This window comes from Artemia franciscana, chromosome 14 (genome assembly GCF_032884065.1).
Source record: "Artemia franciscana chromosome 14, ASM3288406v1, whole genome shotgun sequence".
Taxonomy (NCBI): Eukaryota; Metazoa; Arthropoda; class Branchiopoda; order Anostraca; family Artemiidae; genus Artemia; species Artemia franciscana.
Genome location: NC_088876.1, coordinates 30,629,296 through 30,655,794, shown reverse-complemented (window position 1 = coordinate 30,655,794; position 26,499 = coordinate 30,629,296). Strand labels below are relative to the sequence as shown.

General features: G+C 33.7%; 1 protein-coding gene across 2 annotated transcripts in view; it reads right to left on the bottom strand.

Annotated features, from left to right (window-relative positions):
* The window catches only part of LOC136035564 (ATP synthase mitochondrial F1 complex assembly factor 1-like), a 108,827-nt gene that overhangs the window by 43,961 nt on the left and 38,367 nt on the right, over nt 1–26,499 (bottom strand). For both annotated transcript variants that reach the window (XM_065717435.1, XM_065717434.1), the window contains one exon: nt 9,146–9,241. In XM_065717435.1, the coding sequence (XP_065573507.1) occupies nt 9,146–9,241 (96 nt within the window). The remainder of the gene's footprint in view (nt 1–9,145; nt 9,242–26,499) is intronic.

Sequence of the window (26,499 nt, the reverse complement as noted above, 5' to 3'; positions counted from 1 at the left end):
GCCGTCGGCTCCATCCCAAAAAATGATAGGATATTGTAGGGCATCGTAGCATCGATGAGTTTCAGCAATTCTTAACAACTGAGCGTTTCACTTATGTAGAATAATATCTCGAGGTAAAAACTGATCACCGACCATAACGATTGCCACTTCGTCGATAGTCGGAGCATTGTATCCACGCACATGTTGGCCAGGAGGCGTTTTGTCAGCGGAAATAACAATTTTATGAGTATCAGTAGGCATCAAATCGATGGCTGTTTTGAACAGACGCACTAAATTATTATTTTCGTGGAAAAGATGTTGCAATTGGGAAACGATTGTCCTTTCAACGTTGGGAGAAATTTCGCAACGTGCATTCAATTCAGAATTTCTATCACTGATGAAGTACAATTGTAAAAATTTATGATTCTCGCCTGAGAATGGTAGAAGGGACCCTGCTTTATGATAAATTTGCCCTTTTACTTTGAAAGTAGACATAAATTGATCTGGATTTTCGATTTGGGCTCCAAACGACGTCATTTGGAAACATGAGTTGTATTGTCTGATTTTTGACAAAAAACGCTTAGATTCTGACGTAGTTCCAGTAAGGAAAGTCTTCAATGGCTCTGGTGGTGCAGCCAATAGAGGAAGTTTAACTTTTCCTGAGGCGCAACACATTCCCATTGTTTCACCATTGAATTTCAAGGCCTTGCAATAGGGACAAATTTTAGACATTGTCCCGATTTGAACACATCTACTCAAGCTATAATCATCGACTGGGTTGTACCTGAATGCCAGGCGATAACTTTCAGATTGCTCTGATTCCTCGGCACGCTTTCTTTTCTTACTTTCTCTATCAGCAGCAAGCCTGATTTCTTGCTGTTCTTGTAATTCCTCGGCACGCTTTCTTTTCTTACTTTCTCTATCAGCAGCAAGCCTGATTTCTTGCTGTTCTTGTGATTCCTCGGCACGCTTTCTTTTCTTACTTTCTCTTTCAGCAGCAAGCCTGATTTCTTGCTGTTCTTGTAATTCCTCGGCACGCCTTCTTTTTTCACATTCTCTTTTAGCAGCAAGTCTGCTTCTGCGTTGCTCTGGTAGTTCCTCGGCATGCTTTCTGTTCTTTCTTTCTCTATCAGCCTCAAGCCTGTTTCCCTGCTGGTCTTTTGATTCCTCGGCACGCCTTCTTTTTTCACTTTCTCTTTTAGCAGCAAGTCTGCTTCTGCGTTGCTCTGGTAGTTCCTCGGCATGCTTTCTGTTCTTTCTTTCTCTATCAGCCTCAAGCCTGTTTCCCTGCTGGTCTTGTGATTCCACGGCACGCCTTCTTTTTTCACTTTCTCTTTTAGCAGCAAGTCTGCTTTCGCGTTGCTCTGGTAGTTCCTCGGCACGCTTTTTTTTCTGACTTTCTCTATCAGCAGCAAGTTTTTTGGCATAGACTCTTTGAGCATCTTCATCAGTCATTGTAAACTTAAACATTAATAGATTTCTACGCGAACATATGTCTTATATAACTTGAATGACGTCACCTTCAAAGCAAAAATGACGGCAACTAATTTCATGACGTCAGCCGAAACATGACGTCACCTGATCCACAGATCCACAGACAGACAGACAACTTATTTTTATATATATAGATATATATATATATATATATATATATATATATATATATATATATATATATATATATATATATATATATGTATATATATATTACATATATATATATATATATATATATATATATATATATATATATATATATATATATATATATATATATATATATATATATGTATGTATATATATATATATATATATATATATACATATATATATATATATATATATATATATATATATATATATACACATATATATATATATATATATATATATATATATATATATATATATATATATATATATATATATATATATATATATATATATATATATTGAGAGATATATAAGATATATGTTGTCTCCAAAAATGACGAAGACCACACTGCCTTTCCGTATTACAAATACAAAATAATTAGGGTTTTTTCCCCCAAGACAGTGAACAAACAAAACCTATTTGAATATTTCGGCCCTATATCTGAGGGTCGTCTTCAGCAAAGAAAATAATAAGCAATAACACACTTACAATAAAAGTTCTTGGTTAAAAACACATCTTTTAAAATAGCCTAGAAATTATTATTTTTTTACGAAAATCTCAGCCAAGACTTTTCGTTAAGAAGTAATGATACCTAGGCTATTTTAAGAAATGGGCTCTTAACCATGAGCTTTTATTGTAAGTGTGTTATTGTATATTATTTTCTTTGCTTAAGACGGCCCTTTGATTTAGGGCCAAAATATTCAAATAGATTTTGTTCGTTCACTGTGTTGGGGAAAAAAGTCCTCATTATTGTCTCTTCTGTATTTGTAATATATTGCCTCATATCCGAAAGGCAATATATTTCCCAGCTCCTATAGGTTTCTAACAAATTTTTATGTTAACTGGGCCCACATTAATTTCAGCAAAGTCCAAACATCCAAAATTTATAAAATTTTACCTAATTTCTAGCAGGTTCCATCCATTTAAGACTTACAAAATTTATCTGGCCAAATAAGCCAGCCATAGTACATAGCCTACCATGTTTATGAGAGGGAGTATTTTTCTAGTGCCCCATTTAAGTTTTTTCCATTGTAATCATAAACAGCGGACCTTAGACGCACCTTATATATGATAAGCACTTTAAATTGCAAACATAAGAAAGAGTTATAATTGAACAAATAACCTTTCAAAATCGGGACAAGTCCATTAGTTAGACAGTGAAAACAGATGCAAAAGTCTGGCTATTTCAACCACATATACAGCGGTCGTCATCAGCTGCTGACGTATTTCTATTGATGACGATCGCTGTATATGTGACCAAATATCCAAACTGTTGTATCTGTGTTCACTGTCAGTAAATGGACTTATCCCCATTTGGATGTTTATTTGTTTGTCATAGAAAAGCAGTGCGGTCTCGGAAGAAAAATAGTACCTAATTCGATGCATTACGTCGAAAAAGATTTATAGTTGAGGTAATGTTTTCCATTTGATCAAATTTACAGTTAGCTCAGCTGTCAAACCTATTTTGTTGCATTATTACTTATAATCATAGCGTGGTCACTTGTAAAAAGGAAGACTTCCCTATCCCGAATCATATAAGAACGAACTAAACATAGTCTAATTGACAAAATTATACGAACCCTCACCCCTAAGGATACTTTATGCTAACGAATCCTTCTTTACGATAGAAGAGAAATCGCGAACAGTGAAAATTTGAAGTCTTTTATAACCCTCCAGAAGGTCCTAGAACCCAGTAGTCTTCTAAAATCTGGAATTTACACTTTTAGAACATAGAAGCCTTCTAGGAAGCCCCCTTTGCTGTAATTACCAGCCAATAGCATTTCAAAGAATCCAGACACTTCAACTCGATACCTAAGAAAAGTCAGAAGTGCCATAAACTCTTGAAAATACCTATTCTTATTCCCTTTGACCCAAATTACGTGCCCTAAAAAATGTGAGGAGATCTTAACTGTAGAAGTCAGAGATGGGGAGCGCGAACAAACAACTTACAACATACCTACTTTTTTGCAATAAAGTTGGCGGTTGAAGTGGCAGGGGTATGTGAAGGGACCAAGTGTTTTCTTTATGCCTCCATTTATATACATTGAAAGTCCATGCGATATTCTACTTCAATTCAAAGGCAACAGGCCTGTCTTTTGGCAAAAAATTGCAGGGGGATAGGAGTTTCGGAAGGTTCAAGGGCCCGTGTGCCCAATCACTACAAATCGGCAATCGCTGCATTATTTGTCGTGATTGCAGCAAGTTGATGTGTGGGAAAATACAGAAGCGAAAATTTGCTCAACGGACAGAGAAAAAAGAAGACACAAGTGAAACTGCCTTAAGAATTTTAGAAAAATTATTTATTTTACACTATCGAAAATGAATTTCGAGGTACCCAGATTAGCTTCAACTACCAGAGCTCTTTCGTCAATTGACCCGAGCGACAATAATGCCCAAGATGTCTTCAGGACGCATCACAACCACTATCTGTATCACAAGTAAGCCTTGACACTAACTCTAGGCAGACTATCTCGTCACAATATTTCATAACACCAGAACACCACGTACGCAAAGTTTTACTTCAGGAGTGCGAAGTTCCAAATGTTCAAATTACGCAAAAAAATATAGGAAGAGTACGAAAAATTTGAACTTAAATTGCAAACATAAGAAAGAGTTATAATTGAACAAATAACCTTTCAAAATCGGGACAAGTCCATTAGTTAGACAGTGAAAACAGATGCAAAAGTCTGGCTATTTCAACCACATATACAGCGGTCGTCATCAGCTGCTGACGTATTTCTATTGATGACGATCGCTGTATATGTGACCAAAATATCCAAACTGTTGTATCTGTGTTCACTCTCAGTAAATGGACTTATCCCCGTTTGGATGTTTATTTGTTCGTCGTAGAAAAGCAGTGCGGTCTCGGAAGAAAAATAGTACCTAATTCGATGCATTACGGCGAAAAAGATTTATAGTTGAGGTAATGTTTTCCATTTGATCAAATGTACAGTTAGCTCAGCTGTCAAACCTATTTTGTTGAATTATTACTTATAATCATAGCGTGGTCACTTGCAAAAAGGAAGACTTCCCTATCCCGAAACATACAAGAACGAACTAAACATAGACTAATTGACAAAATTATACAAACCCTTACCCCTAAGGATGCTTTATGCTAACGAATCCTTCTTTGCGATAGAAGAGAAATCGCGAACAGTGAAAATTTGAAGTCTTCAATAACCTTCCAGAAGGTCATAGAACCTAGTAGTCTTCTAAAATCTGGAACTTACACTTTTAGAACATAGAAGCCTCCTAGGAAGCCTCCTTTGCTGTAATTACCAGCCAATAACATTTCAAAGAATCCAGACACTTCAACTCGAAACGTAAGAAAAGTTAGAAGTGCCATAAACTCCTGAAAATACCTATTCTTAGTCCCTTTGACCCAAATTACTTGCCCTAAAAAATGTAAGGAGATCTTAACTGTAGAATTCAGAGACGGGGAGTGCGAACAAACAAAGTACAACATACCTACTTTTTTGCAATAAAGTTGGCGGTTGAAGTGGCAGGGGTATGTGAAGGGACCAAGTGTTTTCTTTATGCCTCCATTTATATACATTGAAAGTCCATGCGATATTCTACTTCAATTCAAAGGCAACATGCCTGTCTTTTGGCAAAAATTTGCAGGGGGATAGGAGTTTCGGAAAGTTCAAGGGCCCGTGTGCCCAATCACTACAAATCGGCAATCGTTGCATTATTTGTCGTGACTGCAGCAAGTTGATGTGTGGGAAAATACAGAAGCGAAAATTTGCTCAACGGACAGAGAGAAAAGAAGACATAAGTGAAACTGCCTTAAGAATTTTTGAAAAATTATTTATTTTACACTACCGAAAATGAATTTCAAGGTACCCAGATTAGCTTCAACTACGAGAGCTCTTTCGTCAATTGACCCGAGCGACAATATTGCCCAAGATGTCTTCAGGACGCATCACAACCACTATCTGTATCACAAGTAAGCCTTGACACTGACTCTACGCAGACTGTTTCGTCACAATATTTCATAAGACCAGAACACCACGTACGCAAAGTTTTACTTCAGGAGTGCGAAGTTCCAAATGTTCAAATTACGCAAAAAATATAGGAAGAGTACGAAAAATTGGAACTCTTAATATTCGGGAAGGGAGAGGCTGCTTTGGGCTCAGGTGCTCTTCTCCCGAATCTTATGACAGGTATAACCTGTTCCCTCTACAAAATAAGGTGAAGTTGTATTTTCTAAACGGTTTTAACAAGTAAAGTGCTAAAGTTATATTTTTTGTCACAAAAATAAAAATGATTTAATGAAAACAGAAAGACATTAGCATGGTGAGACTTGGCAACTGTCATGTCCTTGAAATATTACGGACACACTGATACATCACCATTTACGCTGGCTCTAACATCCCGATTAAATTGTGAGGAACGCACCTGAATGGTCTAAAGGTGGATATGTTTTTGCTTTAGTAGCAAAGACGTAATTTTATTTACATCAGGATTGGTGCTACTCCCTTTAACAGCGTTCCCATTACCTTGCATAGAAAGGCACTTGGCGTTGAACCTGAATTAATGCGCTTAACACGTTGAAGGCAAAGCCATCTTAGAAATAGAATAGTGAAAAATTTCAAGTGGAAAATTCCTGTAGCACAGAAACATACGACTTACAAGAAAACTTACCACTTACAAGGAATCTTACCATTTAAAAGAAACTTAGCCGTAGGTCTGACTTTAAATTTACCATTCCCAAAAATACTAACCAGCGACAGCTTACACTTACATCTTGTATTCTATCCAGGCTGCCAGATAATTCGATCAGATATAAAATACGAGCATAAAAACTAATATTATACAATGCTTCTGAAAAAAATTCCTTTAATTGAGACCCACTCCTCCCTCCCCGAGCAAATAAAATGTAACAATGCTTCTGACAAAAATTCCTTTAATTGAGACCCACTCCTCCCTCACCGAGCAAATAAAATGTAACAATGCTTCTGACAAAATTCCTTTAATTGAGACCCATTTCTCCCTCCCTGAGCAAATGAAATGTAACAATGCTTCTGACAAAAATTCCTTTAATTGAGACCCACTCCTCCCTCACCAAGCAAATAAAATGTAACAATGCTTCTGACAAAAATTCCTCTAATTGAGACCCACTCCGCCCTCCCCGAGCAAATAAAATGTAACAATGCTTCTGAAAAAAATTCCTTTAATTGAGACCCACTCCTCCCTCACAGAGCAAATAAAATGTAACAATGCTTCTGACAAAAAGTCCTTTAATTGAGACTCACTCCTCCCTCACCGAGCAAATAAAATGTAACAATGCTTCTGACAAAATTCCTCTAATTGAGACCCACTCCTCCCTCCCCGAGCAAATAAAATGTAACAATGCTTCTGACAAAAATTCCTTTAATTGAGACCCACTCCTCCCTCACCGAGCAAATAAAATGTTACAATGCTTCTGACAAAAATTCCTTTAATTGAGACCCACTCCTCCCTCCCCGAGCAAATAAAATGTAAAACTTCTCCTATTGTTAGGTTAATAATCTATTTCTTATATCGATAGTAAAAAAAGAGAGGGCCAATATGATAAATTTCCTGATAAAACAAATCGTCATACAGATACCACCTAACAGGCGATAATTGATTCAATACTGTGGATCAGATAGAAAGAACCTAATAAGTGAAGATATATCAATAGTGAGAAGAGAAGGTGACTCTTTCAATAGGAACCAATTAAAAGGGATAGTCTCAGAAAGTTCACAACACACTATTTTACAAACAAGAAGCCTTTTTCAGATGCTATTTCAGCTAGGGGGGGGGGGGGGGGGTAGCAACATTTTTTTTTAATTTCTTGTCAGATCCGTTTTTGCCAAAAGAGGAAAGTGATATGGCTCCTCCGATCAAAAATCATTAATGGAAAAATTATGATAACAGGAGAGAAAAACCTAGCGATAGGTGTTACCTTACATAGCGAATTCATACATTTTGTATGTTCTTGCTTAAGAGTGTACGCTACGGGGTTTAAGCAGCAAAAAAATTATTTCAATTGGTCAGCTCAAATTAATCCCCTAATCAAACAACAGTTTACAGACCCGTAATGTAAATGCAAAGTAAGGACGTTCAAGTTTCTACTATTAACATTCACAAATAATCAATAAAAACATCACTTTCGTCCAACATTCAAAAAAAAAGTATTTCAAAAACAACGTTCAACGTGGACAAAAACCTTAAACGTTTGCGCAATGAAGCTTACGTATATAAGCTAGTATGAAATTGATCTATAATATTATTTTAACAAATCTCTGACCGGCATCTATAATCCAGCTCAGGAACATGAGTACCACCCCCTTACATAGGCAACGTCATTTTGAACGTTACCACTACAAATCAGTACAATAATAAATTCGACTTTGATAATATTCAAAAAATTGATTCTGAATCCTACCCTGCCAAAATTTGAAAAGACATTACATCAATTTTTCCAACGCAAAAGCTAATTATCCAACGTACAAGGTATACGATAATACAACCTGATCTTTACTAACTTTCTCAAGTTTCTATTGTGACTAAGAATTTAACAAAAATCTGTTGTTTTTTTTACTTATTTTGGCAATTTATCATTAACCATTGCACGTAAAGCACCAAATAAAAATTTAGTAAAAGTAAACACTGGTCTTAATATTAGTTTTTTTCATTGTTGACCAATTCACGTACAGACATAAAAACGAAAATAGATTGGAAAGTGAAGCCGAACAGAAGACAAAAAAAGTTATATTTTTTGTATCTTTTTTTTCTTTTTTTTTGGCACTGAGGACAGCTTGGTCGAAATATGTAAAAATCATTGCAGAAATATCTGCTCTTGACTTTTCGCTTCGTTTTTTCAATGGCTAAAACTCACCCTCGTTTTAATAGTTATTTTTTATTATATTTTCTGATTTTTGCTATATGTTTGTAATTTTTTTTTATATTATCTGCTCTTGACTTTTCGCTTCGTTTTTTCACTGGCTAAAAATCACCCTTGTTTTCATAGTTATTTTTTTATTATATTTTCTGGTTTTGTTATATTTTTGTATATCTTTTTGTTATATTATCTGTTCTTCACTTTTTGCTTCGTTTTTTCACTGGCTAAAACTCACCTTCGTTTGCATATTTATTTTTCAGTTAGGCCTATATTTTCTGGTTTTTCGTCAAACGTCATGTATAGCCAGTGTAGTCGTAGAACGTATTTACATTTATGTTAACATTCAAAAATATATACATTTAGTACTAAAGTAGTCAGCGACAGACGAAATGCTAGCGACATTTAGCACTAAAGCAGGCAGCGACATATATTTTTGCCGATGACTCAGAAGCTCTGAAATACACGATTATTATATTATTCTACAAACCATGATTTACATAACTAAGTAATATAAAAGAAATATGTATATGTTTGGAAAATGATAAATAAAACCGAAGGAATCGAAGTTTTTTGGTAGTTTATCAAAGATACACAGGTATATCTTTGGACGATGACCAATACAAACGAAAGGATGAACTTACTTGGTAGTTTATTAAAGATGTAAAATGGCATTCATTTCCAGAAAACTGACAAAGAAAAAACTCATATCCTTCACTTCGAGGCAAGGGGAAAACAAACTGAAAAAAAATAATAATATGATTAAACTAATCTCTTGAGGGTTGAAGCTGTAAAGATAGCTTTCTTAGTTTTATTAACAACATGCCATTTTCCCATATTATTTAAGTTTTAATATAAATATTAAACTTAAATATAAACATTAAATATTAATATCTATATAATTTCAGAAGTCGAAATTTATCTTCATCTAAGAAATCGATAAGAAAACTTTTCAAATTCTTCAAGAAGATTATAGTCACGTGTTTTGAACGGTACTAAATTCGAAGAAACAAACGCCTACATAGTCAGGTTACAAAAAAAAATCATTAAAAACCGCATCAGTATTTTGTTTATATGCATTTTCGCTGCATTTTTAGGATTCGGACAAACATTTTCAAAGAGGGGGGTTCAAACCCTCAAGCCTCCTTACCCTGGATACAGCCTTGATATGTACCCAAAATGTTAAAACAAAAATAACCCGAAACTTTGAAAAAAATTACCACTAACGCTCAATCACACAGCCATTTAAATGATTATATTCCCTAACGATTTTCTAACCGCTAATCTGATTTTGAACTCAGACAGAAAATTTCAAACAAGATTTCACTACTTCAGATACTGACATAGGCAATATTGAATTTCTCAATGAGGCTCTTAATATTACTTAGACTTAGGTTTTTCCACGCCTAAAGGCGCGTAAGGCAGGCACAATAAACCATGGATTTACTTGATCTTGCACCAGGGACCAGAGCTGGTTCGGTATAGTTCGATGACTTGTAGCCTCTTTCTCCAGGGATCAACATAGTGTGTTGTACTGTCTTCTCCTCCTTCGAAGAACGGGTGGGATCCAAAACCTACATCATTTGGAAGGTGTCTTTCATTCATCCAAATCGTAAGGTGGGTACCTCCTCTTTCTGATTTCGTTGGTCACAAGTGGTTGTTCAAAGTTTGCCTATATCTGAGCATTCATCACTCTGTTGGTCCATTGGATCGTAAGGATTTTACACGGACAATTCTTACCGAAGCCGAGAAATCTTTTCTCCACATTCTTTCAATGGATCCATGACTCATACGCATATATAAGCACAGAGAGTGTCTTCGTAGTTCGAAGTTATGCACATCGTAGTTCCCACATTAGGTCAGTGTACTACCCAGATATTTGAATTCTCTGACCTCTTTGATATCACTACCCTCGTGCAGAACAGTTTCAGCCAGGCTCGATGCAACTGCATTTGACATACTTTTTCTTTTACCAAAATATATCTGTAGGCAGCTTTCCCTGCTAGTTCATTCAGATTATGGTAGATGTCATCCTGGCAGTGGGCAGCAAGAGGTATAGTCAGGAATTCACAATCGTGTAGTTGACGCTTAGAGCTTGGTGGGGTACCTCCTACAGGCTACAGTTGCAGGCTCGAATCATAAAGTCTATAAGCATAGCAAAGAATATCGGGAACAGCAAACATCCTTGACGAGCATCGCACTCGACTTCAAACCACTCTGACAGAGCACTTTCCTCCTGGACTGCGCACACTGGAGCAGCTTTAGGCTAAAAATTTATTGGTAAAATGCTAATTTTTCTTAAAAGGCAAAATTATTTCTTGATATACAAAATCTAAATATTTCTTTACAAAAAGAGCATGTTTTTTATTCAAAATTAAATTTTGTGGTTAATAAAAGTAATCAAGTGGATTAATAGAAAAAAAATGTGCGTTACTAGATTAATATAATTAATTGATTTGGTAAAATACTTCCAAGGCTTGAATTTTGTTGAGACAAAGTTTTTGGTCGTACAAGAGTAGTTGACACATAAGAGACGGCAAAGACTTTAAATAAAAAAAAAAAAAAAACATTTTGATACTTGTTGTTTAAATCAAATAAATATTGGCCTCTCAATCTTGATACCAAATCTTATTCGAAAAAGGAGTAAAAACCATCAGATGTGTCGTTTAGATTTTTGCGTTTTTCTTAAATATATATTGCTGCTGTAAGTTTTCACATGCACAAATGGGGGATCTGGGATTTGGGAAAATTGGAATCTGGAATTTAGGAAAAGGTGGATACAAGTTTTTTTGCTCTTTAGATTATCAGGCTCATTTGGTTTAATTTCAATTATGAATTTAGAGAAAACTGTTTCCAGGCACATATGGTGATTGCATCCTCCCTGGATCGGCCCTTGTGCGGGGGCGAAAATTCTAGTATTGAATATTTTATTTACATCTACTGTCTCGGTAAACCTCAGTTTAGAGATTTAAAACGAGGCTACTCTGATGATGATGGAGGCAGTAACCGACCATGAGCAGTTTAGTCATAGTCAGTAGTCATATAGTCAGTTAGTCATTAGTCATAGCAGTTTAGTCGTAGTCCGAGGCTTAATATTTCAAGTAGAATGGAACTCCAACGCACAAAAAATCAACGAAAGGATTAGGTAGGGCCTTTTTAAGCAAAATAAATCCTTTAAGCAGCTTCCCAACAATTTCAAGAAATGGCTTCGCTGATTTATATTCGCTATAAAAAGTTTTATAATTATTTAACATATCATTGGATAAAATTACATCGTTCATACCTACTTAAAAACATTTGTCTTCATATAAAGGAGGACATTTAATTTTACAAAAAAAATTCTTTTCTTACAAGAATGAAGAAGAAGAACTATTCTAACAAGAACAACAACAAAGATATGTTTCTTCTGTTTTTCGACTTTGCTAGGCATCCAAATTAAATAAACAAGATTAAATAAACAAGTTTCTTCTCCAATGCTGGTTCTTTAACCTGATATGCCGAGACAACCTAATATGGTTGTCTACCTAATTGTCAACAAAATATTGATACCTAATATGAAACATCCAAGTTAGGGAGCCTCAAAAAACTTTCCTATTAAATAAAATTAATAAATCCTCTGTTTTTTTATACTCCAAATAAAAGAAGAAAAATTGTGTAAACTCAGATATTTTTCCTGAACTGTAATTAGAAAAATAAATTCCCTTTAAACAGAAGGGTTTTACTGTGGCTTATTCTCGTATATTATAATTTGTGAGAAAAGTTTAAATTAGTGTATCGATTATGAATGCATAATTTTATATTAACTCGAGAATAGCCAATTGCAGCAAATTTGCTTTTGAAAACACCCTAAAAAAAGGCATTATCCAAAGAATCTTTTATACAAGAATTTCTGTATATTAAAAAGCCAAGACTTAATTAAACTTAAACGTTTCATATCAGTATTCAAAGAAAGAATTCCTTAAACTAGGGGTGGTCGAACCATGGCTCATGGGATGAGTACAAGTGGCAAGTGGCATCTTTTTGTCGGCATATATCTTCTTTTACCACATGGCAATTGAACTTCAACGATTGCAAATAATCTATATACATAATATATCTATATATATATAAATAAGTTGTAAGTTTGTGTGTTTGTCCATGTTTTGTGTTTGTCCGCATATGTGTGTTTGTTTGTCCGCATATGACGTTATTATAAGTATATAAGGCTTTGCATATGACGTCAAAGGCTTTGTATATGACGTCAAAGGCTTTGTATATGACGTCATTATAAGTATATAAGAAGGCGATTCAAAGAGAAATTAAATATAAAAAAAACTGATTTTTTTAGCTGAAAGTAAGGAGCGACATTAAAACTTAAAACGAACAGAAATTACTCCGTATATGAAATGGGTTGTCCCCTCCGCAATCCCTTGCTCTTTACGCTAAAGCTTTTAATTGTTTTAAAAAGTAGAATTGTGGCAAAGACCCAAACGTTTTTATTAGTAAAAAATATACGTAACTTAAGAATTAACTTACGTAACAAACTTTCATAACCTTATATTTGTATTATGTATACGAGGGGGTTTGTACCCTCGTTAATACCTCGCTCTTTACACTAAATCGTAAGTTTTGTCCCAATTCTTTAAGAATGACCCCTGAATCAGAAAGGCCGGAGAGTAAATAGTTGAAATTACTAAAAATACTTTAGAATAAAGAGCAAGGTATTTAGCTCTGTTCGTTTTAAGTTTCAATGCTACTTCTTCCTTTCATTTGAAAAAATGTTTTCATGTTTATTTTTCATTGTTTTCTAATAGTAATGCTAGAGAATCCTGCGCCCTTTTCGTTGAATTTTTCTTCCCCCATGACAGATCCTCCGAGGAGAGATCCTCCAACATAGCCCCCTCTCCTCAACCCCACTCCCAAACAAAATAAAATCCCCCTGAAAACGTATGTACATTTCCCAATAACCATTACTACATGTAAACACTGGTCAAAGTTTGTAACTTGCAGCTCCTCCCCCAGGGATTGAGGGGGAGTAAGTCATCCCTAAAGACATAGTTATTATGGTTTTCGACTATGCTGAACAAAATGGCTATCTCAAAATTTTGATCCGTTGACTTTGGGAAACAAATGAGCGTGGGAGGGGGCCTAGATGCCCTCCAATTTTTTGGTCACTTAAAAAGGGCACTAGAGCTTTTCATTTCCGTTAGAATGAGCCCTCTTGCGACATTCTAGGACCACTTGGTCGATACGATGACCCCTGGGAAAAAAAAAATAAAATAAACACGCACCCGTGATTTGTCTTCTGGCAAAAAATACAAAATTCCACATTTTTGTAGATAGGAGCTGGAAACTTCTACAGTAGGGTTCTCTGATACGCTGAATCTGATGGTGTCATTTTGGTTACGATCCTACGACTTTTAGGGGGTGTTTCCCGCAAATTTTCTCAGGCTCGTAACTTTTGATGGGTAAGACTAAACTTGATGAAACTTATATATTTGAAATCAGCATTAAAATGCGATTCTTTTGATGTAGCTATTGATATCAAAATTCATTTTTTTAGAGTTTTTGTTACTATTGAGCCGGGTCGCTCCTTACTACAGTTCTTTACCACGAACTGTTTGATATCAGTAAAGATATAACAATGACAGAAGAAACAGCCGAGGAAGCTGCTCAAAGAGTTAATTAAAAGATAAATTTTAGTATAAATCCTACAATGGCAGAAGAAACAGCCGAGGAAGCTGCTCAAAGAGTTAATGCCAAAAGGCTTGCGGCTAATAGAGAAAGTAAGAAAAGAAAGCGTGCCGAGGAATCACAAGAACAGCGTGAAAACAGGCTTGCGTCTCAAAGAGAAATTACCAAAAAATAATCGTGCCAAGGAATCATAAGAACAACGTGAAAACAGGCTCGCAGCTCAAAGAGAAATTACCGAAAAAACCATGCCGAGGAATCACAAGAACAACCTGAAAACAGGATTGCGGTTCAAAGAGATAATGCCAAAAGAAAGCGTGTCGAGGAATCACAAGAGCAACGTCAAAATTATCGCCTGGCATTCAGGTACAGCCTAGTCGATGATTATAGCTTGAGTAGATGTGTTCAAATCGGGACTATGTCAAAAATTTGTCCCTATTGCAAGGTCTTGTAATTTAATGGAGAAACAATTGGAATGTGTTGCGCCCCAGGAAAAGTTAAACTTCCCCAACTGGCTGCACCACCAGAGCCATTGAAGACTTGACGTTACAGACTGGGACACCGGGACATAAATGACGACCGGGACACAAGAAATATAAATGACGACCGGGACGCTCAAAGAGAAATTACGGAACGGGACACCGGGACAGAAAAATGACGACCGGGACACAGGGAATATAAATGACGACCGGGACACTCAAAGAAAAGTTACAGACCGAGACACCGGGACACAAATGACGACCGGGACACAGGGACACAGGGAACATAAATGAAGACCGGTACACAGGGACACAACTAAAACGGGGACGCCGGAAGGGCACAGGGGGGATATATAAATGACGACGGGGACGCAGGGAATATTCGATTAGCAATCACCATCAACAAAGTTCAAGGGCAATCATTAGAAAAATGCGGTATAGATCTGAATACGGATTGTTTTTCCATGGACGATTATATGTTGCATGTTCAAGAGTCGGTAAACCTGACAATCTATTTATATGCACAGACAATGGGACAGCGAAGAGTCATTTATATTCCCTGTGTCCCGGTCGTCATTTGTGTCCCGGTGTCCCAGTTTGTAATTTCTCTTTGAGTGTCCCGGTCGTCATTTGTGTCCCGGTCTGTAATTTCTATTCGAACAATCCCTGTGTCCCGGTCGTCATTTATATATCCCGCCTGTGCCCCCGGCGTCCCCGTTGTAGTTGTGTCCCTGTGTCCCGGTCGTCATTTATATTCCCTGTGTCCCGGTCGTGATTTGTGTCCGGATGTCTATTTTTATGTATATAGAAGACCCCCTGTGCCCCCCGGCGTCCCCGTTGTTGTTGTTTCCCTGTGTCCCTGATTGCTAATCGAACATTCCTTGTGTCCCGGTCGCTTTCTCTTTGAGTGTCCCAGTCGTCATTTATATATATATATATATATATATATATATATATATATATATATATATATATATATATATACTAGCTGTTGGGGTGGCGCTTCGCGCCACCCCAACCCCGCGCGCGTAAGTCGTTACGCACCATATTAGTTACGCGCCATTGTAGTTGTGTCCCTATGTCCCACCTGTGAATATAGATAGATATATATATATATATATATATAATATATATATATATATATATATATATATATATATATATATATATATATATATATATATGTTTTTAACTACGTAAAACTTGCAAATATACAACATTCTTTGCTGTCCCATTGTCTGTGCATATAAATAGATTGTCAGGTTTACCGACTCTTGAACATGCAACATATAATGGTCCATGGGAAAACAATCCGTATTCAGATCTATACCTCATGATTCTAATGATTGCCCTTGAGCTTTGTTGATGGTGATTGCTAATCGACCATTCCCTGAGTCGCCATCGTCATTTATATATCCCCCTGTGCACCCCGGCGTCCCCTTTGTAGTTATGTCCCTGTGTCCCGGTCGTCATTTATATTCCCTGTGTCCCGGTCGTCATTTGTGTCCCGGTGTTCCAGTCTGTGATTTCTCTTTGAGTGTCCCGGGCGTCATTTATATTCCTTGTGTCCCGGTGTCCCGGTCGTCATTTATATCCCCCTGTGCCCCCCGGCGTCCCCATTGTAGTTGTGTCCCTGTGTCCCGGTCGTCATTTATATTCCCTGTGTCCCGGTCGTCATTTGTATCCCGGTGTCCCGGTCTGTATATACATTCGTTTTTTAGTTTTGTTTGTCTCCTTTATTTTTTTCCTTTTTTCTTTTTTTTCTTTTTTAGTTTATTTAGATTTTTAGATTTTTTAGTTTTTTTATTAGTTTTTAGTTTTTTTGTAGTTTTTACCATTTTTTTAGTTTTTTTAGTTTTTTTTTTACTTATGTCCTGGTCGTCATTTATACTCCCTGTGTCCCGGTCGTCATTTGTGTCTCGGTGCTTTGTTGATTGCTAATTTGTATTATATTTATATTTATATTTTTTATATTTATTAATATTTTTTTAGTTTTCTTTTTCTCTTATTTTTCAGTTTTTTCCTTTTTTTTAGTTTTTTCTTTTTTAGTTTTTAGTTTTTTTTTTGTTTTTTACCTTTTTTTAGTTTTTTTAGTTTTTTTAGTTTTTTAGCTTTTTTAGCTTTTTTAGTTTTTTTATTAGTTTTTAGGTTTTTTTTAGTTTTTACCTTTTTTTAGTTTTTTTTAGTTTTTTAGCTTTTTTAGTTTTTTTTCTTTTTAGTTTTTTTTGTAGTTTTTACCTTTTTTAGTTTTTTTTCCTCTTTTGTATTAGTGTGAAATAATTCAGACGTCATATGCGGACAAACACGACGTCACTCGACAGACAGACAGACAGACATAACCCACAAACAACTTATTTTTATATATATTTATTCATATTTTTTTACTTTTCTTTTTCTCTTTTATTTTTCAGTTTTTTCCTTTTTTTTAGTTTTTTTCTTTTTTAGTTTTTAGTTTTTTTTAGTTTTTTACCTTTTTTAGTTTTTTTTAGTTTTTTTAGTTTTTTAGCTTTTTTAGTTTTTTTATTAGTTTTTATTTTTTTTGTAGTTTTTGCCTTTTTTTATTTTTTTCAGTTTTTTTTTAGTTATTAGATTTTTACCTTTTTTAGTTTTTTTTAGTTTTTTAGCTTTTTTAGTTTTTTTTCTTTGTAGTTTTTTTTTGTAGTTTTTACCTTTTTTAGTTTTTTTCTTCTTTTGTATTAGTGTGAAATAATTCAGACGTCATATGCGAACAAACATGACGTCACCTGATCCACAGATCCACACACAGACAACTTATTTTTATATATATAGATATATAACTACGTAAAACTTGCGAATATACAACATTCTTGGCTGTCCCATTGTCTGTGCATATAAATAGATTGTCAGGTTTACCGACTCTTGAACATGCAACATATAATTTTCCATGGGTAAAACAATCTGTATTCAGATCTATACCTCATTATTCTAATGATTGCCCTTGAGCTTTGTTGATGGTGATTGCTAATCGAACATTCCCTGTGTCCCCGTCATCATTTATATATCCCCCTGTGCCCCCCGGCGTCCCCGTTGTTGTTGTTTCCCTGTGTCCCGGTCGTCATTTGTGTCCCGGTGTCCCAGTCTGTAATTTCTCTTTGAGTGTCGCGGTCGTCATTTATATTCCTGTGTCCCGGTGTCCCGGTCGTCATTTTTGTCCCGGTCGTCATTTGTGTTCCGGTGTCTCGGTCTGTAATTTCTCTTTGAGTGTCCTGGTCGTCATTTATATTCCCTGTGTCCCGGTCGTCATTTGTGTCCCGGTGCTTTGTTGATGGTGAATGCTAATCGAACATTCCTTGTGTCCCGGTCGCTTTCTCTTTGAGTGTCCCGGTCGTCATTTATATTCCCTATGTCCCGGTGTCCCGGTCGTCATTTGTGTCCCGATGTCCCGGTCTTTAATTTCGTCAGTCGACAAACATGACGTCACTCGACACACACACACACACACAGACAACTTATTTTCATATATATCTATCTATATATATAAAAATAAGTTGTCTGTGGATCTGTGGATCGTGGATCAGGTGACGTCACCTGAAAAAACTGGATCAGGTGACGTCAAAACTGAAAAAACTAAAAAAAGGCAAAAACTACAAAAAAAAATAAAAACTAATAAAAAAAATAAAAAAGCTAAAAAACTAAAAAAACTAATAAAAGGCAAAAACTACAAAAAAAACTAAAAACTAATAAAAAAGCTAAAAAACTAAAAAAAGTAAAAAAAGGCAAAAACTACAAAAAAACTAAAAACTAATAAAAAAATAAAAAAGCTAAAAAACTAAAAAAACTAAAAAAACTAAAAAAAGGTAAAAACTACAAAAAAACTAAAAACTAATAAAAAAAAGTAAAAAAGCTAAAAAACTAAAAAAACTAAAAAAAGGTAAAAAACTAAAAAAAATAAAAAATAAAAAAAACTAAAAAAAAGGAAAAAACTGAAAAATAAGCTAAAATAAAGGTAAAAACCAATAAAAAACTAAAAAGAAAAAAAGCAAAAAACTAAAAAAAAATTTCATCTAAAAAACTAAAAAAAACTAAAAAAGGTAAAAACTAAAAGAACTAAAAAAGAAAAAAATAAATGACGACACTCAAAGAGAAAGCGACCAGGACAAAAGGAATGTTCGATTAGCAATCAACAAAGCACCGGGACACAGGGAGTATAAATGACGACCAGGACATAAGTAAAAAAAAAAACTAACAAAACTAAAAAGAAGGTAAAAACTACAAAAAAACTAAAAACTAATAAAAAAAACTAAAAAATCTAAAAATCTAAATAAACTAAAAAAGAAAAAAAAAGGATAAAATAAAGGAGAAAAACAAAACTTAAAAAAAGGCAAAAACTACAAAAAAAACTAAAAACTAATAAAAAAAAGTAAAAAAGCTAAAAAACTAAAAAAACTAAAAAAACTAAAAAAAAGGTAAAAAACTAAAAAAAATAAAAAATAAAAAAAAGGAAAAAACTGAAAAATAAGCTAAAATAAAGGTAAAAACCAATAAAAAACTAAAAAGAAAAAAAGGAAAAAACTAAAAAAAATTTCATCTAAAAAACTAAAAAAACTAAAAAAGGTAAAAACTAAAAGAACTAAAAAAGAAAAAAATAAATGACGACACTCAAAGAGAAAGCGACCAGGACAAAAGGAATGTTCGATTAGCAATCAACAAAGCACCGGGACACAGGGAGTATAAATGACGACCAGGACATAAGTAAAAAAAAAACTAACAAAACTAAAAAGAAGGTAAAAACTACAAAAAAACTAAAAAGAAAAAAAAACTAAAAACTAATAAAAAAGCTAAAAAATCTAAAAATCTAAATAAACTAAAAAAGAAAAAAAAAGGAAAAAAATAAAGGAGAAAAACAAAACTAAAAAACGAATGTATATACAGACCGGGACACCGGGATACAAATGACGACCGGGACACAGGGAATATAAATGACGACCGGGACACAGGGACACAACTACAATGGGGACACCGGGGGAAACAGGGGGATATAAATGACGACCGGGACAGGGAATGGTCGATTGGCAATCACCATCAACAAAGCTCAAGGGCAATCATTAGAATCATGAGGTATAGATCTGAATACAAATTTTTTCCCATGGACCATTATATGTTGCATGTTCAAGAGTCGGTAAACCTGACAATCTATTTATATGCAAAGACAATGGGACAGCAAAGAATGTTGTATATTCGCAAGTTTTACGCAGTTAAAACCATATATATATATATATATATATATATATATATATATATATATATATATATATATATATATATATATATATATATATATATATATATATATATATATATATATATATAGGCTATATACATATATATATATATATATATATATATATATATATATATATATATATATATATATATATATATATATATATATATATATATATATATATATATATATATATATATATATATATATATATATATATCACAGGTGGGACATAGGGACACAACTACAATGGCGCGTAACTATTATGGCGCGTAACGACTTACGCGCGCGGGGGGGCTTGGGGGGGGGTTTGCGAAGCGCCCCCACCAACTAGGTGTTGGGGTGGCGCGAAGCGCCACCCCAACAGCTAGTATATATATATATATATATATATATATATATATATATATATATATATATATATATATATATATATATATATATATATATATATATATATATATATATATATATATATATATATATATATATATATATATATATATATATATATATATATATATATATATATATATATATATATATATATATATATATATATATATATATATGTATAGTTGGAGGGGGCGAGGCGCCCCGCTAAAAAACTAAAAAAACTAAAAAAACTAAAAAAAGGTAAAAAACTAAAAAAAAATAAAAAAAAAATAAAAAAAGGAAAAAACTGAAAAATAAGCTAAAATAAAGGTAAAAACCAATAAAAAACTAAAAAGAAAAAAAGAAAAAAAACTAAAAAAAATTTTCATCTAAAAAACTAAAAAAACTAAAAAAGGTAAAAACTAAAAGAACTAAAAAAGAAAAAAATAAATGACGACACTCAAAGAGAAAGCGACCAGGACAAAAGGAATGTTCGATTAGCAATCAACAAAGCACCGGGACACAGGGAGTATAAATGACGACCAGGACATAAGTAAAAAAAAAAACTAACAAAACTAAAAAGAAGGTAAAAACTATAAAAAAAAACTAAAAAGAAAAAAAAACTAAAAACTAATAAAAAAAACTAAAAAATCTAAAAATCTAAATAAACTAAAAAAGAAAAAAAAAGGAAAAAAATAAAGGAGAAAAACAAAACTTAAAAAAAGGCAAAAACTACAAAAAAAAACTAAAAACTAATAAAAAAAGTAAAAAAGCTAAAAAACTAAAAAAACTAAAAAAACTAAAAAAAGGTAAAAAACTAAAAAAAATAAAAAATAAAAAAAAATAAAAAAAAGGAAAAAACTGAAAAATAAGCTAAAATAAAGGTAAAAACCAATAAAAATCTAAAAAGAAAAAAAGGAAAAAACTAAAAAAATTTTCATCTAAAAAACTAAAAAAAACTAAAAAAGGTAAAAACTAAAAGAACTAAAAAAGAAAAAAATAAATGACGACAATCAAAGAGAAAGCGACCAGGACAAAAGGAATGTTCGATTAGCAATCAACAAAGCACCGGGACACAGGGAGTATAAATGACGACCAGGACATAAGTAAAAAAAAAAACTAACAAAACTAAAAAGAAGGTAAAAACTACAAAAAAACTAAAAAGAAAAAAAAACTAAAAACTAGTAAAAAAACTAAAAAATCTAAAAATCTAAATAAACTAAAAAAGAAAAAAAAAGGAAAAAAATAAAGGAGAAAAACAAAACTAAAAAACGAATGTATATACAGACCGGGACACCGGAATACAAATGACGACCGGGACACAGGGAATATAAATGACGACCGGGACAAAGGGACACAACTACAACGGGGACACCGGGGGAAACAGGGGGATATAAATGACGACCGGGACACCGGGACAGGGAATGGTCGATTAGCAATCACCATCAACAAAGCTCAAGGGCAATCATTAGAATCATGAGGTATAGATCTGAATACAGATTGTTTTCCCATGGACCATTATATGTTGCATGTTCAAGAGTCGGTAAACCTGACAATCTATTTATATGCAAAGACAATGGGACAGCAAAGAATGTTGTATATTCGCAAGTTTTACGTAGTTAAAACCATATATATATATATATATATACATATATATATATATATATATATATATATATATATATATATATATATATATATATATATATATATATATATATATATATATATCTATATTCACAGGTGGGACATAGGGGCACAACTACAATGGCGCGTAACTATTATGGCGCGTAACGACTTACGCGCGCGGGGGGGCTTGGGGGGGGGCGCGAATCGCCCCCACCAACTAGGTGTTGGGTGTCGCCCCCACCAACAGCTAGTATATATATATATATATATATATATATATATATATATATATATATATATATATATATATATATATATATATATATATATATATATATATATATATATATATATATATATATATATATATATATATATATATATATATATATATATATATATATATATGTATAGTTGGAGGGGGCGAGGCGCCCCCTCCAACTTATATTTATAAGTATTAATAACAGCCAACTTATTTATAAGTATTAAATTAATACTTCGTGAAAAGGCAACTGACAATAGACACGTTATTAACTCATCAAATCACATTAGTTGTGCAGTGAGAGCAACACTTTGGTTTTGTCGTATTTTTTGTTTTTTCTACCACCCCGATTTCAACTTATTCCTAGAAAGTGGTAGGGGTCTAACCTCTGCAGTTTTTACGGAAAGTGTGGACCATAGGCTGGATTGATGAATACGACTTTGCACGGCAGTTTTCGACGGCAGTCGATAGCTCTTGATGAGCTGATCAAAGTATATGTCATCCATTTTTTGGTAAAAAAAAAAAAAATTCCTTCATGAGATACACTAGTTTAAAAGTTTAAAGGGGTTAACAACTTCAGTAGTAAGGTACAAACTGAAACCAAAAATAGGCCGATATCAATTGTGAGACATATAGGGGAGTTTTAAGCAAGAGTCGGCTGTTAGCACGTAATCATCTTCGACAATGAGGGGCTCGCAACCTTTGCTAGTTGGTGTACTTATTATTTTTTTTCCGGTGTATTTGATGGTAAGGCCAATTTGGTTCCAGTGGTAAGACATGTAGGGAACGTGTAAGTAATAATCAGCTGTTAGCCTACAATCCTCTTCAGCGATGAGGGCTTTGCAATTTTTGCTAGTTATAGTGAGGGGTTTGCAATTTTTGTGAGTTTGTGTACCTAGTATTTATTTTGAGATCCTTATAGATCAACAGCTTCAGCGTTTAGTCAAAGCGAGGAAACAAAACCAAAGTGTTGCTCTCGCAACACTTTACTCGACGAAGCCGAACAAAGGCTGCCGCAACACCTCACGTTGCCTATGCAACGTAGATCTAGTTTCATCCTAGTTTTTGACCAATTATTTTATGATCTTTGACCGGTAATCTACTAAATTCAGTCACCTATATTTTATATATTAAGATGAAACATTACGCTACATCAAAATGTCAAAGAAGATTAAGGATCTTTCAGATTGGATTTGGACATTCTTGACGTCCCCTCGCATTGAAATCCCTAACGCTTAATAAACCCAAGCAAGACATTACTTTAACCTAGCTGTAAGAAGGAACAAAACACAGGATCTTTGATGGAAGAAGAAATGTCAACTTTTTTACGTCAGCGCGCCTAAAATGGGTACATTTGACGAAATAATAGATATTTGATGAAATTATGGAAGCTAGAAACTATTAGTATTTATTAATTGATTCGATTTTAAAATTTTGGGGGATAATGAATATGATCGCTGTTGACGATAATGATGAAATTACGCAAAAAAAGAAGGAAAAATAAAGTTGCAATGGGAAGGGAACTTTATTGTTTCAAAGGAAGAGAGATGTAAGGATCGTAACATACAACGTAACAGTCAAGCATCAAACGTAAGTCGTATAGTCTTACGTATAGTCTAAACGTATAGTCTTATGTTTGCAATTAGAAAAAGTTCTTTAACGTGTATATTTCCCCTGCAAGTATTTAGCATGTTATTTTTCTTCATTCCTGTAGTTTTATATTTTTTAGACTTAGAGATGTTGTACATAAGCTACTTTTGACCAAGTTTTGGTTAAACTGTCAGAACTGGTTTTGACCAGTTACTTTATGATCTTTGACCCTTAGATGTTGTGTCTACGGGCGCAAGACAGAACCAAATAACGTCAAATTATGTACAGAGACAACATCTATGATTAGTATATCTTTACTTTTATAGCTTTGGCCGGTCAGTTTAGATTTGGCCTTGGCCATCGTATGTCAAGTTTTGAAGCACTTTTCGAATTTCGTTTATCCATTAAATTGCAAACTATAATGATAAAAAGAAGCACAGAAAGCAATATTAGACGCTCACCTCTGTTTTATACAATCAAAATTAAACAAAAAAGTTTAAATAAAAAAATCCATTGCTGTAAAATGCTGAAATTTAAGCCCCCAATGCAAAAATTAAACTAGCCTTGGAGCGCTCAAGTCGAGGGTTTCCCTGCCCACAGTCACTTGGTGTACATCTCGGAGCACCACTTGCTCCATTACTTGTGGCACCCCCGCACCTCGCGTTGGCAGGTTTCAGTTCCACTGCCAATTCTCTCGTCATATTAGAAACACTTCTACCAAATGTGGTACGCAGCATAAGTTGCACACAATTTTTGGAAGAGGGTAGCCACACATTTAAAAAGTTACACTCTTGAGTTTTGAGAACAGGGAAAAATCCACAAAGCATAAATTTTGAAAAATTCGTTTTTTTTAGATTCCCTAAGTTTTCTCTCAAAATTAGGTAGAGAGTTATGGTTTGTTCAAAAAAAAGCCTGCGTATGAAATGAAAATATCAATGCCTTATACATGGCGTTAACGACTAAAACTAAAACGTAAATCTCAGTAAAAGGAACAATAGTTACAAAACAATCAAGATCGGACAGATTGTATTGAGAAAATGACGGAAAGAATAGAGTGAGAAAATAATGTAGGAGGAGCACACAAAGAAAACGAAGCAGATCAATATAACAGTAGGTTTGCCTTAAAAAACAAAAAAGCTTTTAAAAAGAGTAACCAGAAAAAAAGATTAAAATCTTTTATGCTAAAAAAAAACAGTTTTTCCCAGAAATTAGTTATTTTTTTAGGATTTTGCCGTTCTCAGTACCTTGAGAATTTTTATAAGCTATTAACAAAAGATTCCTGCTCCTGGAAAAAAAAAAGTGTACTATTGATGTTCATTTTAGATAGGTATAGAACCCTTTTATTGAGGAGTATGGTTTCTAACAAATGAGAATAATTAGTAATGAATCAGAAATGCATACAAAAACTTCCATGGCCATTTCGCTTGGTAATTTTTGCTTGAATTAATTTACCCTTTTCTGTTAAAGTTATTTTAAATATTGAAACCTGTCAAATAGATTTTTTTCTCATTGATTATAAAACTAAAATACTGACCCAAAGATAAAAATTTTTCTCTAGTTTTATTCAAGCCCTTAAGTTTTGTCACTTTCCATTATAATTTTTAGTTCTAGAAATCAACCCCAACGCACAGACTTAAACTTACGAAATTTTTAAGATCATTGTCTCACTTGGTTTAAAATTTTCACCTCAGCCAACTACTTAAATATCCCTCAAAATCGTTCTTATCACATCTAGAACTTTTGTATCTTTTCTGCTCCCTCCCACAGATTTCGTGAATAGAATAAAAATAAATTAGTTAGTAAAGACATTCGGTCAACTTTTCCTCCAACTACAAACTTGTCACACAGCTGTCACCCCAGGCCGATAAAGTTTAAGCACTCCTCCTCTCACTCTGTTTAAAGTTTATAAACGTTTAAAGTTAAAGTCGTATGGATTTAAAGTTTATACTGGTAAAATTTTCGCAGTTCATATAATTGACTTACCAATAAAGTAAACATACGATTCGATGCCATTTTTATGTTCCTTACGAATATAATAATCGCTTCTACCGCAAATTCAAATTTGAGCACTTTTTGAGCTCTTAAAAATGACGAAATTTCAATTAAAGTATGATTTACTGGTCGTTTTCGACAAAATAATACTACGTTTTCTCAGCGCCGTTTTCTCGGTCGTTTTCGACAAAATAATACTACATTTTTCTCAGTGCCAAAATTATTTATAATAAGGTTAGGTCAAAAGCACTTAAATTTGAATTTGCGGTAGAAGCAATTATTATAGTCGTAAAGAACAGAAAAAAAGGCATCGATTGGTATGTTCACTTTATTGGTAAGTTAATTATATGAACTACGAAAAATTTGCCTTTATACTTACTGAAACTTACAAAAACAAATGTTACGCACGAAAATAATTTGCTTTTATTAATTTGATCCTTCGATACTTTTTACGGCCTGCTCTTTGCAACACACGTAATTGAATCGTTCAGAAACAGAAGGATGCAGCGTTGCCAAAGCGATCAAACTGTAACGTTTTTTATTTATATTAGCAATCCTGGTAGAATGCCGTTCTTTTGGAAATTTTTTGTTAAAATCAGATTTTTCGGTATATTTTGGTTTTACCACCTTTCTGCCTCAGATATCTGTTCATTTTTTGTTTACCGAAAATTTCCCTTTTTTATCACAAATTTCTAACCTAAGGTTCAGATGGTAGAAATGCAGATGGTAGAAAATGCAATCTCTTGCAATACAATT